This window comes from Myotis yumanensis, unplaced genomic scaffold, assembly GCF_028538775.1.
Source record: "Myotis yumanensis isolate MYYU_CA2020_CCGP unplaced genomic scaffold, mMyoYum1.0.hap1 SCAF_1, whole genome shotgun sequence".
NCBI lineage: Eukaryota > Metazoa > Chordata > Mammalia > Chiroptera > Vespertilionidae > Myotis > Myotis yumanensis.
Window position 1 is genome coordinate 13,831,151 of NW_027223752.1, and position 18,568 is coordinate 13,849,718.

Genomic DNA, 18,568 nt, shown 5'->3' on the forward strand with positions numbered 1-18,568 from the left:
CTCCTTCAGCCACCCCAGGGGCGGATCCTCACTCATTCATTAGCCCTGGACTAAGTTCTTGGGGTTGGGAGCAGGCAGCAAAGGAGATGAGCCCCCGTCTCCAGAGACTAATGGCTGAGAAATGAAACCCTACTCCGGGAGTTTCATTCCCGGGAGACCCCAGGCAGCAGAAAGGCAAAAATAACAATAAACCCTCCCCTCACCCCTGGCAGTTCATAGCACTGTCCTGTGGGGCACAGGGCCGTGGTCAGTCCCTTCTGGGGAAGAGGAAAGCAGACGGGGAGAGGAGCCAGCTGGGCCTGGACCCCGTCCTCAGAGGCCTTTCCCATCGGGAGGCTCGGGACATCCTTCATGTCTCCAGTTGCCTCAATCATTCACAGTGAATGACCTGCCAGGGAGTTTGTCTAAAATTAATAAGAATGTATTAAAATTTAATTTAAAAAATCTAGCATCAATTATTTATATTGAGTATTTCAGCTCTTCTAAAAGGCCTGTCTGGGAATTTCCTCCCAAGAAGGGCCTCCAGGAGAGGCTGTGAGTTGCCCCGGTGGCAGTGGTGAGGGGCTGGGGGCGGGCAGGGGAGGAGATAAGAAAGGGAAGGGGTCCCGCCTTGGTACCTTGGCAGCCCCTCCCTTCACTCTGCTATCTCAGAAGCTTGACTCTGGTGCTGACTTCTCAAATTCTGCCCAAACCCAGGCCCTTACTCTTAAAAGCCACCTCCTCCAGGCAGCCCTCCAGGAGACTCAGTGGAGTTGTTGGGTTAAAGCTCCTACACCACATGTGCACTCCCTGGGGCAGGGCCTGGCTTTCCCCATGTGTCCAGGGCTAGCTCAGCACCTCACCCAGGGGGTGGGGGAGTGTACATAAAGCTCTGGATGTGTGAGTGCTAATGGGCAGTGTGGTTGCACGTGTGTGTATGTGTGTGTGTGGGGGGGGGAGCTTTCTGGGGAGGTGCTATGCCTTTGGCAATGGTCTTGGTGTTGGGGCCAAAGCCCCACATTCAAGTCTTAACTCTGCAGTTCATAACCAAAGGATCTGGGGATGTTCCTGAGATGCCCTTTGTATGGATGAGGAAACCAAGGCCAGACCATGGAATGCCTGGCTCAAGGGCCCCTGAGGCTAGCTGAGGGCTGCCTGTGGGCTGAGCAGAGAAGGCTGGGGCCCTGCCTGGGTCTCAAGTCACTATAGGAGGAGGGCAGGCGAGGGTGGGGACCATGAGTACAAGGGGCCGGTGGGATGCCCAGGGTCTTCAGGGTGAGATGATGGGGCAAGAAATACCTTAGGCCCCTTGTGCTCCCTCCAGGACCCCAAGAAAGTGGGATCCAATGCTCTCCTGGCTCAAGTGGAGCATAGGCGGGCACGTTGGGTGCTCTCAGGGGGACAGTGTCCCTCCAGTCCACCCCATAGTCATAGCCCGATGCCTATTCCTGCAACACACCTGTGACCTCATCACTGTCTGCCCTAAACTCACCCAGTGCCCCCTCCGGGGGGCCCAGCCCCTCTGGGTGGTCCGAACCAGTGACCACCTTGGTTTCCCAACATCACCCAAGTCCTGCTATCTCCTCCCTCATTGTCTTTGCCCATGCTGGTCCCCTCCTCCCGAGGTCTGCCCCCTCCCACACCCTGAGATCTACTCTCAGCATCCTTCTGACCACCACGGTCTCATCACTTTCCTCCTGCAACCTGCTTCCTTCCTTATTCCCTGCATGGCTCGGAGCTTCAGGAGGGCCACCTGGGTCAGAAACAGGCCCGTCCATCCTCAGTCCACCTGTGCCGCTCCCAGCGCAGCCTTTGACCCAGCTACGGAACTCAATCCCATTTCATCCTCACTGAGACTTTTTGAGGTGGGTCTTATGATCCCCATTTTACAGATGCAAAAACAGAGCCTCCACGAGGCAAACCCCTGCAGCTTTCATGCAGGAGTGTGATTTGGGGCCAGGGGCTCTTGTCCCTCCTCCCGTGGGTACCTGGGCACTGTGACTGATGCACACAGTAGGCACTCCCCAGAGGCGACGCAGGGTGGCAACTCCGTGCCGTCAGTCAGGCCTCAGGGAGGGGTTGGTGAATCCGAACTCAGCCCCTCACTTGGCGCACACTGGCCACCTCGCTGGTCCCAAGCTCACCCAGCTCAATCCTGCCCCAGGGCATTTGCATGGTTGGGCCTTCCTTCTCTGACCACTCATCTGAAGTAGCCCCACCCCCACCAAATGACTTCTCATCACACCCCATCTCTGGTCATTTGCCTGTCCCCACCCTGATCCCAACCCAGCACTATAGAGGACCCCCAACAGCAGGGTCCCGCTGTTTAGGCCATTCTGTCTAAGCCCAGGACCTGGCCTGGAGGCCTCCAATGGCAGGCGGGGGGCGGGGGGGGGGGGTGATGGCTGAATGAACGCAGTTGCTCTTAATCCCCAGCCAGAGGCACCTGGCTGTGGAACAGTCCTACTCTCATAGCCCCGTCACACGCATCGTTCCCAACTCACCCCTGCTCCCCTCTGACCCGGTGTTCCCCAAACTCACGAGGCACCCCGCCTGGTGGTACCCAGAGCCCTGCCCGGGGAACCCCCTCTGTGGATGTGGGGTCTACTGAACCATCTCCTATGCAGCTGTGTGGCCTCGGGTAAGGCTCATAGCCTCTCTGAGCTCAATCCCTCGCCTAGGAGGATGGCACATTTTCAAAGGCCATTGCGAGTGACAAGGTGGGCACGTCTGTAAGGGATTGTCTCAGGAAAGGGCTTTAAAGGACTGAGGTTGTTCCGAGAGCCAGCCTTCTCATTTAATCACCTGGGATGGACACCTCCTAAGATGCTCACACAACTCCGTGCCTTCCCCATTCATTCAGCAAACATCCACGGTGCGCCCGCTTCCAGGGGATTTAGCAGGGAACAAACTAGAGGACGTTCTCTGCTTTCACGGTGCCGACATTCTGCAGGGGGAGACAGATTACAGGAGACACAGTGAAGCGTCCCTCCGCCCCAGGTGTCTGCTGGGAGAATCTTCGGAGAAGGAGGGGAGGGTGGGGGCCGCGAGCCGCTATCCACAGGTTAGTCAGGATGACATGTGAGCAAAGCCTGGGGAGCTGCTGGGAGGGGCAGGCCCTGGGGGTGGGGTGCCTCATGAGTTTGAGGAGTACCCGGTCACCAGTGGGGAGCAGGGGCTGAGCGGGGGGCTTCAAGGGGCCTTGGCTTCCATCTTAAGTGGATCGGAAGTCCCCGAAAGGCCGAACAGGGGCATAATGCATCACGCTGCTGAGTGGCGGACACACGAGGGGCAGGCGCGGGGCCTGCCTGAGGAGTCCAGCTGGAGGTGCCTCAGACCCAAGCGCGTGGGAACCGGAGCGGGGGGCGGGGGAGATACCCTACAGACTAAGGTGGGTGCAGAAGAGCCATCCACGTGACAATGAGTGCTTGGACCCGAGCAGCTGGAGGGGGTGAGATCAGAGAGGCTCAGGTCCAGAGAGGTCTATTACGTGTCCGGCAGGGACAGCGACCAGGGTGGGTGCCGGGCTGTGCATTCAGAGGAGGGTCCAGAGATGAATCTGGGAGTGGTCAGCAGAGAGACAGCACGTAAAGCCACCACGCTGGAGGAGCCTGCCATGGGAGGGAGCGCAGATGCGGAGGGAGGACCAGGGGCTCTGGAGGTCAAGGTTCAGGGAGGGGGCAGAGCAGCCATGGAGACCAGGGAGCCGGCAGGGAGGCAGGAGGAGAGCAGGCGCTTCCAGGGGGAGGGAGGGGCCCTCAGTGTCACAGACTGTCATGGGGGAGAGGCCGGCCTCAGGTCCCAGAGCGGGTCCACAGGGCTCGCGTGGGCTGGACACACAGTGGGTCACCCACCACCACCTTAGTGGCAAGACCGGGGTGAGCTGCGGGGCTCTCTGCGGGTGACCAGCGGGAGGGGGTGAGCACCTGCCCAATGTCATCCAGCCAGTTGGGGACCTGAGCCCAGGCCCTGGTCTGAGGGGGTGCCACTGTGCCACTCCCTGCCCGTGGCTCTCCGTGGCCTCTGCAGGTTCCAGCTGGGTGGGGCTGCAGACGGGCTAGTTCGGCGGCTGCAAACTGGCCCCCGGAGCTAAATCTGGCCTGCCAGCATGTTGTATTTGGCCTGAAAGAGGGTTTTAACTTTTTTTGAAAAATATTGGAGCCAACATTTAAAAATTGGGAGAGTTTACACTTTCAAATCTGTATTTTTGGCTTCTACTGAGATTTTGGAAGATCTGGCAACTTCTGCCCACATTCCCATGTGGAAGCAGTTGGGGAGCGAGGAGCAGCTACCTCCCCAGAGATGGGAGAGGCACCATCCGACACCTAAGCTTGTCCTGCAGATGGGAGACTGAGGCCTTGTCAAGGCCATTCAGTGGAGAGCCCCTCAGACAGAATCCAGCCGTAGCTCCGGGCACTGCCAGGCTTCGCACTGGGGTCTTGTCACAAATCCCACCCTGGCTGCTTCAGAGCCCCAGCCTGCCTCTCCTTCCACGACCCTGGCCCAGTCCTTCCCACTCTCTTCTTCGGACCCTTTTGTTCACAGGAAATGGCTCGCTTGAGCCATTCACAATATAGTATGAATGAGCCTTGGTTCCAGGTCTGTGGACAGGGAGAGATGGAGTCCCAGAGACCTTCTACAGTGGTTTCTCATCTGCTGGACAATGAAGAAGGGGACCAGGGTCACCCATGGCCACTCAGCCACACGGGCAGAGACAGGACGGAAGTCCAGGGCCCTCCTCTGGTTCATAGCTTTCGGGTTGATGACTGGACACCAGGCGTCTGCCCTGCCTCCCCAAAGCTTCACCTGCACCCTGGGAACTATCCTGGGGACACAGGCTTGTGCAGGGCAGGAGGCACACGGGAGAGGGGCCACCATTGTCTTCATTGCCATCATCGTCCCAGTGACTGAATTTCTACTGTGCACCAGGCACCTTCAACCTTCACCAATGACCTCTAACCTCACCCCCACCCATGAGACGCGGAGGGAGAGGTGGCTTGTCCGGGTTCACTGAGCCAGGGCACAGCCCAGCCAGGGCCCTGTGGGCTCAGCTCTCTGAGCCTCAGTCCCTGGTCTGTCAATGGGCCTGGTTCATCGCTCTCTCTCTCTCTTGTTTTGAGTATTTGAAATGAGGCTGGTGCTGAGGGTGTCCACAGTAGGTGCCTGCCATGCGATATGGCCCAGCGGTGGGGGTGGGGGTGGGGGGTGGGGGTGGGGGTGGGGGTGGGGGTAGGTTTGGGGCTGTTACTCTTTGGGAAGAACATTCCCAGCCCCCCCCTCCCCCCCCACACACACAGAGCGCCCCAGGCCCAGCTGTCCCCGTCCCCGGAGTGAGTCTGCGTGGCGTGCAGAACAGAGCAGCCGAGGGGTGGGGGTCCCAGATCCCCAGGCCCTTATTCGGGAGGCAGGGGACACGATGCTTATTGGGTTCCTGCCGGACGTTTTCCCTCTGACAAGGCAAAGGGAAAATCACGACCCTCTACTTCCTTTTCACTACCTGGGAAACGGAGGCCCAGAGGGGGTGGGTGACTTGACTAAGATCACACAGCACCCAGCAGACCCTTGAGCTGAGAACTCCGGGGGTGCTCTGAGGCCTGGGGGTCAGAACACTAGTAAGTTGTCAGCAAGTATCAGCTGTATCTTGTCACAAATCCAGCAAGTATCTCACCCAGGATTTTGTTTTTAAAACAACCCACCCACAGGGAAGCCATTCTGGGAGGGGCCTGGTCGAGATCCCACCAACCTGGCCCTGTGGCCCCCACCTCAGTCCTGTGCTGGGAGAAGTTGGGAAGGGAGTACGGGGACCGGGGCAACGTCATGGACAGCCCATGAGGACCCACCCCGGCCTCAGGGGACACGGATGTTCTAGGGGATCGGAGGTCAGTGCCGAGGTTGGGGTACCAGCACGTGGGGTGCGGCAGTCCTGACGCTCGGCAGAGCTCCATCCCCAGGACAACGGAGGTCTCGCCGAGTCGCCTGTCTGAGGCCCAGTGTGTATGGCAGGGGGTGCCGAGGTGCTGAGACCCGGGCCAAGCCCAGACTCCCCAGGGCTGTTTTCAACCCCATGAAATGGGGACGTGGACCACCTCGCTGCCTGACAGACCGTGACATCCTGCCTCAGGCGGAGGTGTCTGGTTCAGTTTGTCGGGGGGATGATATGAAATCCGGCGGAACCCTCCGAGGGCTCTGCCAGCGCGCGGTGCTGTTATTGCTATCGCTACTCGGGCACACTCAGTCCTGCTCGCCCCGGAGCCAGAATCTCACCTTAGAGATTCATTCTTTCGGCTCAGGTCTTTCCTGTTGCAGAGATTATCAAAGGGGTGTGGTGCAGGTGCTCTGAGGGAGGGAGCCAGGACCAGGACTGGGGGGAAATGGCACGTGGAGTGGCGGGGAAGGGGCCTCAGCAGACTCTGGCCGGCTGCTTGCTGAGGATGATCTGGGGCTGAGACTCACCCGGCTCGGAGGCTGCACAGGGGAGGCAGCCAGGCCTCCCTGCTCTCCGCTGCTCATGTGTGTCCCGCTGGTCTCCACCGCCTGGCTGGACCCCAATCTGCCTGCAGCCTCGGCCGTCACCTCTGAGGACGGCTGGGGGCTCAGGGCCAGGGTCCTCTCTGGGGCTGCAGCTCCTGGGAGGGGCTCCTGGGCTAAGCCTGGGCCTCGCTCACCAGGGGAGGGCTCTGGGCTGCGGCCTCGGGGCCCCCGGAAGGCCTCCAAGGTCCCCGGGTCCAGCACCTGCACAGTGACCTCATCCAGGAACCTAGAAAAAGGCAGCCTGGCCTCCCGGCGGCGGTCCAGGCGGGCGAGGGGGCCGCTGGCAGGCTCGCCACCAGTGCTTGGGGGCTTGGGGGTACACGGCAGGCTAGGCGATGCCCGTGTCTCCTCTTGGCCAAGCCATGCTGCCCAGCTGGGGCCAGACGTCTGGTTCTCAGGGTTCCCAGCTGGGCTGGGGCTAGGTCTGTGGCTTTGAGGGCCCTCTCTGCATGCTCCCTCCCTGGGGGCTTGGGCCCTGGGCTCCATGAGGGGGCCATGGCCATCCTGTCTGCGGCTGCCGGGGTCAGGGCCCCAGGACTGGGAGCTGGCCCCCGACAGCATCTTCCTTAGTCAAGCCTCTGCCAGTGCCTCCCTGACCCCACTTCTCTCCTCTCACAGGGCCCTCTCTGGCCATCCCATCCCTCACTGACTGTCCAGCTCCCGCCTGCCCATCGATCCACAGAGCACGTGGCAGGAGAGCCTCCCGCCCCCTAAATTGATTCTCACTAATCGTGTTCGGGGCTCGGGGCTTAGAAAGTGCTAGAGAGGACAAGGTCGAGTCCTGGGCTCTGCGTCTGCCTGGGGAGGCAGCCTGCACGAATGAGCACCTGCTGTATACAGGAGCGGCCCTGCCTGCCTGGGGAGGCAGCCTGCACGAATGAGCACCTGCTGTATACAGGAGCGGCCCTGCCTGCCTGGGGAGGCAGCCTGCACGAATGAGCACCTGCTGTGTACGGGGAGCGGCCCTGCCTTGGGCCTCACACACTCCAGTATCTCCTCGTCTCTCCTGCCAGGTGCGGTGCTGGGCGCAGGGACAGGCTGAAGGCAGGGCCTGAAGGAGGGAGGCTGTGGAGGAGGCTGCTGGTGGCCCACTGTTCTCCCATCCTTCCTTAGTAAAGAGGCCTCATTTTATTCTGGAAGGCAAGTCACCTAGCTAAAAACAAACAAAAAACACTGCATTTCCCAGGCTCCTTTGCAGCCAAAGGGTAGCCAATAAGATATCAACAGAATCTGTGGGGCATGACTTCTGGGAGAACTCTGTAACAGGGATCAGGCAGCTTGCCTGTTGCCTTTTTTGCGCCCACTCCCCAGCCTCCTGCTTCTTATCTGGAACAGGGAAGTGATGGTTGGAGCTGTTACAGCTCTACGGCACCACGAGGCAAACTTGTACAGAAACCATATGTAAACATAGGAGGAGCAGAAAGACAAGGGAACCTGGGCTCCTCGCGACCACTGAGTCGGCACACCAGTGCTATATCCCGGCCCCTGCCTCCGGACCCTCGTTAACCGGAGAGGAGTAATCCCATCTTGTTTAAGCTACGGTCCTATCCCGTCTCCGTCACTAGCCACTATGTGCAGTTCCTCAGGGGTAACCCGGGGATAGGTGAGGACCAGCAGCTGATGATGCTGAAGGTAGAGCTAACCAGGGATAGGTGAGGACCAGCAGCTGATGATGCTGAGGGTAGAGCTAACCCAAGATAGGTGAGGACCAGCAGCTGATGATGCTGAGCGTAGAGCTAACCCGGGGATAGGTGAGGACCAGCAGCTGATGATGCTGAGCGTAGAGCTAACCTGGGGATAGGTGAGGACCAGCAGCTGATGATGCTGAGGGTAGAGCTAACCAGGGATAGGTGAGGACCAGCAGCTGATAATGCTGAACGTAGAGCTAAACCAGGGATAGGTGAGGACCAGCAGCTGATGATGCTGAGGGTAGAGCTAAACCAGGGATAGGTGAGGACCAGCAGCTGATGATGCTGAGGGTAGAGCTAAACCTGGGATAGATGAGGACCAGCAGCTGATGATGCTGAGGGTAGAGCTAACCTGGGATAGGTGAGGACCAGCAGCTGATGATGCTGAGGGAAGAGCTAAACAGGGATAGGTGAGGACCAGCAGCTGATGATGCTGAGGGAAGAGCTAACCAGGGATAGGTGAGGACCAGCAGCTGATGATGCTGAGGGTAGAGCCTTCGGTACATGGGGCCCAGGGAAGAGTTAGGTGGGGAGCTAGGTGAGGGAGTTAACCCAGAGAAGCGCCAGAGCCAGGCCTGGGCACTTCTTCCTTTGTGTGAAGGGAGACGGCCTGACTCCTGGCATCCCGGGAGCCTGGGGTCCAGGCAGAACTCCTTCCTGGGACCTGGCTGCACGAGCCAAAGGAAGGCTTGCTGGGGGGCAGGGGAGGGGCAGCCCCAGACATGGGCTGGCCAGCTGGTGGCCTCCACCATCCCTGCTTGGAGCATGGCCGAGGCTTTGCTTGGCACTGCCAGCTCATGGCTGTGCCCCTGCCCCTGCCCACCTGGCTGTGCCTAGACACCTTAAGTCAAGTGCTAGGGACCCCCTCTTTGCTGGGCTTAGCTGCACATCTCTCTGGATGACCCTCAGCACCCTGACTGAATGTCTGAAAAACTCCACGAATTCAGCTGCCGGAGACAGGACTGGGAGCTGCCTGGGCCCCTCCCTCTCCGTCTCCCCTGACCCCACCCCTAACTACCAGGCCCCGGGGATTCAGCTCTTCTTAGATGTCCTTACCTCCCTACATCCCCACCGTCAACCCTGCAGGTTCCGGGTGCCACCAGGTCTCACCTGCAATCACCCCTCCTGGGGCCCCTGACCCTTTGCTGGTTCAGCTCAGTTCATGCCTCACGCCTACCCGTGTGAACTTCTGAAATCTCAGACCGGATGACCAGACCGTGTCACACTTTCATATGCTCTGCAAGGCCCAGACGGCCCAGTGTCCTCTGTCTCTGCTACTGTGCACCTTCTCCCGAAACTCCCATCACATTCCTGAACGGTGCGGAGCTCTGTCTGCCACAGGGACTTCGCACTTGCCGTTCCCTCTGCCAGGGGCACTCAGACTCCCTGTCTCCTTACTCTCCTTCTCATCATCTAATTCTCAGGGCCCCAGGTCAATAGCCTGACCCCTCCCACCCCCCAGATTAGATCAGAGACCCCGGCAACAGCCTCTTATAACCCCTGGTCTCATACCACAGCCCCCAACTGGAGTTAATATGCTTGTGACCATTTGTTTATTATCTGTGTCCACTCTGTCCCAGCTCTCTGCACAGGGCCTGGCACATAGTAGGTGCTCAGTAAGCAGCTCTTGAATGGCTGTGTAAGTGAATGTATCACAGGTCCAGGCTGTCGGCTCCCAAGCTCTTCCCAGCTGGGTGTGGCCCTCCCGGGAGGGATCCCAGGCTCCTGGGAATGCACAGTGTCCCTCCCACCCCTGCACTCCCCTGATGGCCACCCCTTTACACCTGGACAGCCCCCTCCGCAGCAAGAGCCATCCAGCCCCTGCTCCATCACCGTGGGAACAGGACTTGGAGACAGGCAGATTCAAGGTCAAACACCACCCTAGCACCCCAGCAGGACCTTGGGCAAGTCACCTCCCCTCCTCACTGTCATATAGGGACAGAGCAATCCCCAGCCCACAGGCAGTAGTGGAAAATGGTGCAAGAGAGCACGTGCTGGGTGCCTTCAGCAAGGAACCTGGCACCCAGTAGGACCTCAGGTCAGGGCTCCTTAGCACAAGGCTCTGATTTGTCTATTCCTTAGCATGTGTGGTCACAGGAGTGTTCTGGGGGCCTCGGCCAGCTGGTCCTCTGAGCCTCTCCCAGAGTTGCCGACTGCATCAGACAAGTTCCCGGCTGCATCAGACAAGTTCCCGTTGTCATAACAACCCACTGGCTCTCAGCCGCCTGGGCCAGAGGCCCTGGAGGATGCTGTCGGCTGCTGCGCTCGCAGTCTGGGCCTGCTCACCTCTTGCAGCCTGGGCTGCCTCTCTTGGCCCAGCAGCCCTGCCTCTTGACTCATCTGTTTCAGCCCCTTCCCGAGCCCTACTGTGTGCCATGATCCGTGCTGGGCATGTACCTGCATCGTCACCCGAATCTTCATCCAGCCCTGGGAGGTGGGGCAGCTGTGACCTCTGTTTTGTGCTAAAATGAAGCAGAGTCTCAGGGAGGTGACGTGACTTCCCCGAGGTCACATGGTTCAGATGCAGCAAACCCAGGATGGCCACCCCACGGGTCACGCACTCACACCTCGTTTCCTCCTAGGCCTCCCTCAGCCTCTCCATCACCGCCTGTTTGGCCCGTCCCCCACTCCCCCACCCTTTCGGGGGATGAGCCCTGAGAGAGGAGGGACACTGCTGCCATTGCCTCCTGGGGCTGGACCGGGAAGACCTGGCAGAGATGGCACGCTGGGCATCTGCAAAGACCTCTAAGCCCCACCTCCTTTCATTCTCCTAAACGTAATCCCTAAACTGGGAATTGCTACTGGTTCACAGAGGGGGACGTGGGCTCTAAGGTTACTGCCTGATGCAGCCAACACCACAACGGTGCTGGGCGGCCCAGCATGGAGCCTGGCACGTAGTAGGAGCTCAGGTCAGGGCTCCTTAGCACAGGGCTCTGCACTGTCCATTCCCTAGCATGTGTGGTCACTGGAGTGTTCTGGGGGCTCAGCCAGAACACTCACTCATTCCTGTGCGGAGCTGTCCATTACCACCCCCTTTTCCAGACAAGTACACTGAGGCCTGGGAATCCTCACACTTGTGCTTTGAACCACGCTGCCTCCTCACTTCTGGAGAGTTCCACGCTGGCCTGAGACCAAGGGGGTCACAGGCCTCAGCTGTGTCAAGTCCCCACATCCATTCACATGCACGTGCGTTCCAGACGTGCTAGGAAATCCCCCCAGACAAGGAAGTCCCTCAGGACTCCCTGCTGATCGCCGGTCTCTACAAGGCACTACACCTCGGTGTTATCATCCCTCAGGGTGTCCTCCAGCCCTGCCTCCCTGCCACACTATCGGGTACCAGCATCTAGGGCAGGGGTGGGCAAACTTTTTGACTCGAGGGCCACAATGGGTTCTTAAACTGGACCGGAGGGCCGGAACAAAAGCATGGATGGAGTGTTTGTGTGAACTAATATAAATTCAAAGTAAACATCATTACATAAAAGGGTACGGTCTTTTTTTTTTTAGTTTTATTCATTTCAAACGGGCCAGATCTGGCCCGAGGGCCATAGTTTGCCCACGGCTGATCTAGGGAGTAAAGATGTCCCGCTCATCCGACCAGCCAGCCATCCCTGTAACCATCCATCCGTTGGCATGTACCCGTTCATGCTTCAGTGCCTCCGTTCATGTCTGAACCTGCCATCCATTGGCATGCATTCACCCGTCTACTCATCCTGTCATTCCTGTATCCATCCATCCATCCACCGGTCATCAACGTATTCACCCACGTATCCAGCCCTCTTAGTTATATCTAGTATCCATGCCTCTGGCTGTCTGTCCGCAGGTGCATCCACCCATACACATGTGTCCATTCGTGCACTGGCCCACCTCCCATGCCCTGTGTCTGTGCATTTAGGAACAAATGAGACCTTTCCTGGATGGCACAGTGGTACAGGCGACAGGGCCTTAGGCTGGTTTTTTTTCTTTTAAAGCTATATTTTTAAAAACTGATTTTAGAGAAGGAAGAAAGAGGGAGAGAAACATCAATGATGAGAGAGATTCATGGATCAGCTGCCTCCTGCATGCCCCACATTGCGGGGATTGAGGCCGAAACCCAGGCATGTGCCCTGACCGGTAATTGAACCGTGACCTCCAGGTTCATAGGTCAAGGCTCAATCACTGAGCCATGCCGGCCAGACTGACCCTGGGCTGTTTTTGATTCTGCAAAAGTGGTAGCCCATTTGAGATGCTCTGAAGTTGCCAATTCTGGGAATAACCGAGCTCTCTGACGAGTGTCAGGTCAGGCTGAGACAGTGGGGGTGTCCTTCAGACCCCAGCACACCAGGGGCTGACCTGAGGCACCTACCTTGTTGTGGTGGGAGAGGGGGCGCCCTTGCCACTCTCCACACGTACTGTTCTTGATGACATGGGGAGATGGGGCCATCAGACATGTGTCCTGGGCAGATGACTGCAGAGGTCAGCAAAGGAGAAATGTCATTGAGATGACTAAACTCACTGCCTCCCTTGGAATAGAGAAGGACTGGATGTCCCCTAGAATTTAGAGTAGGGGTCACAACCCAAAGGCCTCCGAGGCCAGGCAGATCAATGTGGGAAGCAGATTGGTTAGGTCTGCAGGAGGCTGTGGAGGGATTGCCCCGCTAAAGGGCTGGTGGCAGCCCTACCCGGTTTGGCTCAGCGGACAGAGTGTGGGCCTGCGGACTGAAGGATCCCAGGTCGGATTCCGGTCAAGGGCACATACCTGGGTTGCCAGCTCAATCCCCAGTAGGGGGCGTGCAGGAGGCAGCCAATCAATGATTCTCATCATTGATGCTTCTCTCTCTCTCCCTCCCTCTCTGAAATCAATTAAAAAATATTTTTTAAAAAAATAAAGGACTTGACATATGTAATACTCTTTTTAATACTTTAAGCAATAAAAAATAAATAAATAAAGGGCCCTAACCGGTTTGGCTCGGTGGATAGAGCGTCAGCCTGCGGACTCAAGGGTCCCAGGTTTGATTCCAGTCAAGGGCATGTACCTTGGTTGCGGGCACATCCCCAGTGTGGGGTGTGCAGGAGGTGGCTGATCGGTGTTTCTCTCTCATTGATGTTTCTAACTCTCTGACCCTCTACCTTCCTCTCTGTAAAAAATCAATAAAATATATATTTTTAAAAAAATAAAGGACTTATAGCCACTCAACCTCACAATGGTTGCCACATGAGGATGTGAGTACAGTGTTACCAGGTTTATTTAATTTTTTCTAAAATATTAAATACTAGCCATTCACTCTTCCTGTATCCACCCATTCACCCATCATTCCTATACCATCACCTTATTGATATCATTCAAGTCCCCATCCATCCACCCTAGCCCCACGCATTGACTACATCCATTTAGCCTCCATCCATTTCCTCACGTCTCTATCCATCCATCCCTTTATCCATCTGTCTGCTGGCATCTACCCATCCATTTTAGATCTCCTACCCATTCCTCTACCCATCTTGCCATTTGTGTCAGAAATCCATCCTCCCTTCTGTCAACCCACCCTTGTATCCATCGCTGGAATCTTGTTCTGCTTATCCAGTCAGTCCTCCATCCTTATCCATGCCTCCATCCATCCTCTCATCCATCTCCATTCATCTTGCCACTTATGTCCTCCCATCCGTCTACTCCTCTAGCTTTCTATCCATCCATCCATCTATCCATCCATCCACTGATCTGTCCTGCTTCATGCCTCCCATCATCGTCCATCCGTCCACCACGATCCCCCTCAGCCCACCCCACACTGCTCCTCCACCTGTGTGCCCCCTAATCCCCGCACATACCACCCATAGCGAGACTGGAACTTTCCATGTCCTTCTTCCCCAGGCCAGGCCCAGCTCCATCCCTGACTTGGTTCAGGGCTTGCTAATGGAGCAAGTGACTGCTGTCCCCTGTCCTGGCTCAGAGCTGGGCTCTAGCTGATCCCCACCCCAGGAAACCCTCAGGGGCTGCTGCACTGGCCTCCAGATTCATGACCTGCTGGGGTTGTGGCCACTGCTGGGTCCCCTTCATGGCTGGAGGGCAGGAAAAACCAGGAACACCTACCACACTGGTCAAGGTCAGTGTCTCCTGACAGACTGTGAGCTCTGGAAGGGCAGGGTCGTCCTCAGATTCACCTAAGCGGACCCAGTGACTGGCGCTGAGTGGGGTGCATGGGGAGAATATGCGGGTGAATGCAGAACTCATTCACTCACTCATCCCAGCTCTGGCCAGCTTCTGCCACCACGGCCTGCCCTCTGTGCCTGTTCTCAGGCCATGGAAGTCAAGCCTTGGACTGTGAGAGGTGTTGAACCCCAGACACTGAGCCCACAGAGGGGTGGGGCCTTGCTCAAGGTCACACAGGGAATCAGTGGCAGAGGAAGAACTGGAATCCAAGATTGCAGCCTCCCATCCACGCCCCTCCCCCAGGCTAGAGACCAGTTCTGGGGCAGGAGGAGCCGGGGCAATTCTAGACAACACAAGAAGCCTTGGGGTTACTCCTGGTTTTGTCCTGGGGATCTTCACCTGATTTGAGGGGAGAAACCACTGTTCCCTACCTCTTGGCCTTGCCCTTGACCTCCACACTCCAGCAGGACTGAGCCTCTTCTGGTCCCTGCACTCTTGCCCTCACCCCCAGGCCTTTCCCTCCCATCCACCCATCATTCATTCATCCATTCATTCCTCGATTCCTTCATTCATTCTTCATGTCCTTAAGGGCCTATAGCAGTGGTTCTCAACCTTCCTAATGCCGCGACCCTTTAATACAGTTCCTCATGTTGTGGTGACCCCCAACCATAAAATTATTTTCGTTGCTACTTCATAACTGTAATGTTGCTACTGTTATGAATCGTAATGTAAATATCTGATACGCAGGATGTATTTTCATTGTTACAAATTGAACATAATTAAAGCATAGTGGTTAATCACAAAAACAATATGTAATTATAAATGTGTTTTCCGATGGTCTTAGGCGACCCCTGTGAAAGGGTCGTTCGACCCCCAAAGGGGTCGGGACCCACAGGTTGAGAACCGCTGGCCTATAGGAAGAGAGGAACTACTTCCAAGTGGTGCCATGGAGATGATGTGGGACAATGGTTATACTAGACCTGGCACATAGTAGGTGCTCAATAAATGGCAGCTATTGTGGGCCCGACCCTGGCCCAAGAGGCTTTGAGAGTAGATGGGCTCCTGTTCCAGACTGTCTGGCTCATTTCCTCTCCCTGACCTGGAAATGTCCCACTCCCTGCCCATCCCATGTGGCCGAGGCTCCAGGCAACCCTCGGCTTTTCCACTCAGTCTCAGGTGCGCGCAGCTCCAGGTTCTGATGATCAGAGGAACACAGATTGCGGGAATCGAAGTATAATAGCTCAGGGAGGGTCCTCCTCACAGCCCGGCGGACCCTCGCCCCTCACCGGCGTGCTGAGCAGCCGGGAAGATGCCGCATCTGCCACCCTGCTCGCTTTCCTGTGCCACCCTGATTACAGTGAGAGTCGGGGAAATTAAAGGTTTGCGGGACGCTGCCAGGGCCCGCGCCGCCGCCGCCTCCCCTCCCTGCGCAGCACAGATGCCAGGCAGAGCCGCCTCCATCAGCCACTTGCCCCAGCCGGCAGTGCCACACGCCACAGTTTATGGGGGGCTTTCTCCAGCAGCCCTCGCTGGCCCCGGGAGTGGACAGGGCCTCTGCTGTGTTGGTGGATAGGCAGACTGGGACCCAGGGAAGGGAAAGGGCCTGTCCGTGGCCCCCAGGGATCGAGGCATTGGACCAAGAAGGAGCCAGGCCAATGGAGACCCTGCCTGCCCAGTGGCCCAAGGCCTCACCCCTGGCCTGCAGGCGGGCCAACCTGGGCCACCCAGGGCTCCACATTGCCAGGTGCTCCTCATTGTCACTCCACTCACTCTGGGTGCAGACTCTGCTCCTGTCCTGCTGCTCAGGAGCCTCCGGGATGTCACCCACACTGCCCCCGAAGGGGTGGGGCCCAGGCAAGGAAGGAAATACCACTAAAACTGTCAGGAGGCGGAAACCCTGGGGCAGACATGCCCATCCAAGTGCTGGGAGGGTGAGCGGGGGTTCAGGGAGGCTGAGTACCCCAGCTGAGCGGCCCTGGGCCAGCCCTCGCCCCCCTGAGCCTGTTTCCTCTCTTGTAACGGAGGAGATGGGCAGCACCTGCCTTGCAGGTAGTGCATGAGAAGGAGGGTGTGTGGGGCTGGCGCTCCCACTCGCTGCAAAGGCAACATGAACCAGCCCTTGGTCCAGCCCCCTCCGGGCTCCTCAGCCTTCCCGGGGAGCCTGGGCCCCCCAGAGCCGGCCTGGCCCTGCTCCTTCCAGGGCAGGGCAGGTAGAGGCCTACCTGTCCCTGGGCTACCTGCACCAGGCAGCTGAGGGCCCTAGATTCCCGAGCCTCATCCTGGCCCCGCTCCCACCCTCCCTCCCTCCCTCCCGCCGCAGAGGCGCGCGCAGTGGGGGCCGAGGACCCCGCCAATGGGACCCGGGCGCGGAGACGGGCCCCTCCGGGGCAGGACGGCGCGCGGAGGCCCAGTGCGGGCCCCGCCCCTAGATCCCGGCCTCCCCGCGCGCGGGCCGCTGCTCCCGGGCCGCGGAGCGTGCCCGGCGGGGCCCAGGCGCACCGACACGGGAGGGGGCGCCGCGGGGAGGGCGGGGAGGCGCGGGAGGCTGGCCCGGCGCCCTGGGCCCGCGCCTGGGTCGCCGTGCAGAGCCCGCCCCGCGGCGTGGGTAGCCCCGCCCCGCCAACGCGCCGGCGCCGTGCCGCGCCCTCCCGGCTCGGCTCGCAGGTACTCACCGCCCGGCGCAGGCGGCCCGGCCGCCGGCCGCCCGTCCACATGGCCCCGGGGCCGCGGCCGCCGCCGCTCCCGGCCGCCGCCCTCCTTGCCGAGGCCGAGCGCGCCCGCAGCCGGCGCGGCCGGGGCTCCCCTGCCCCGCCCGGCTTCCCGCAGGGAGCGCCCGCCCCCCGCCCCCAGCCCGGCTCCCCGCCAGCCCCGGCCCCGCGCAGCCGCGGCTGATTCCGCGGCTCCCCCCGCAGCAGCGTCCCACCGGGACACCCTTGGGGGGTGCGGGGCCTGACCCAGGCAAGGGGTGCCCAGTGGGCGCTGGAGCCGTGGAATGGCGACTGGGCAGGGAATGAATGGACCGTGTGTGCATGAATGGCAGAGCGCATGAATGAATGAGTGCAGGCCTGAGGAATGAATGAATGAATGAGGAATAAATGCACGAGGGGACTTTGAATGAAGGAGTGACTGGGTTAAAGCTGGAGGTCCTTAGTCCTGACCTGTCCAACCAATCCATCCACCCATCCCTCCATCTGCCAACCTATCCATCCATCCACCCATCCATCCATCCACCCATCCATCCATCCATCCATCGATCCGCCAACCTATCCATCTATCCATCCATCCATCCCCTCAGCATTTACTGGACACCTCTGCTCCAAGTCCTGGGGATATGGCAGCCCCTGCCCTCCCAGAGCTCACATATTACGGAGGTAGAAACCTTGGCCCGGCCAAACTACCCCTCTCCACGCTTTGCTCTGCCCCACCCCCAGTCGGTGGCTCCCTCCATCACCACAGGTGCCTGAGGGGGCTTCTTCTCTCCCTGACCTAGTGTATCTGGACCAGGGTGGTCAACTGACAGGTGGGTCTTCCTCCCAGAGCAGCTCAGAAAGGAGAGGTGAGGTCGGGAGGGTAACCCCCTTCCTTCCCCAGCAGAGCCCCCGGGGAAGGTGCAGAGTGACCCCTGTCCTTCCTCCCAGAGGCAGTGGGCAGAGTGACTCTGGTGGCCCAGGCCAGGCTGGAGCCTCCTCAAGAACCAGCCTTGGTTCCTAGGACATCAGAGCTTGTGGGGGCAGCCGGGCCAGCCCGCCAGCCCGGGCAGCACCAGAGCAGCCAGCACAGGAGCCCAGCAGAAAGGACCAGGGACCAGCGAGGATCTGTGCGTTGGAAAGAGGCCACAAGGCACAGACGCTTGACTCCTGTCCTCCCACCGGCCCCAGTGGCTCATAGTTCGCACGTGTTTGCCTGGCTTCCAAGCCCGTGGTAGGTGAAAGCATGCTGCCGATGCACGCTTTGTATATTTAAATTCTTTTATTGTGGTAAAACATAAAATTGACCATTTGAACCACTTACGTTACAGTTCAGTGGTAATAAACACATTCGTTGCCGTGCAGCCGTCACCACCATCCAGCTTGCATTTTGCATGTTGAATCTTTGCAGTTTCTACTCATTCTCATTTAATGAGGGGAGTAGGCTGCTACATTCGGGCACAGGACGGTGCTGGGAAAAGGCGTTGATAGCGAGGGAGGTGAGAAAACCAATAAAAAGGAGACAGGAAAGGAGTTAGCAGCGACTGGAGCTCTCTGGTGTC

The 18,568-nt window shown here is 58.7% G+C and overlaps 1 protein-coding gene across 5 annotated transcripts in view; it reads right to left on the reverse strand.

Moving 5' to 3' along the window:
* LOC139009993 (brain-enriched guanylate kinase-associated protein-like) overlaps positions 1-17,069 on the reverse strand; it is a 38,603-nt gene extending 21,534 nt beyond the window's left edge. For all 5 annotated transcript variants that reach the window (XM_070414157.1, XM_070414154.1, XM_070414150.1 and 2 more), the window contains exon 1: positions 16,992-17,069. In XM_070414157.1, the coding sequence (XP_070270258.1) occupies positions 16,992-17,033 (42 nt within the window). In that variant the 5' untranslated portion in view covers positions 17,034-17,069. The remainder of the gene's footprint in view (positions 1-16,991) is intronic.
* Between the last annotated feature and the right edge of the window lie 1,499 nt (positions 17,070-18,568).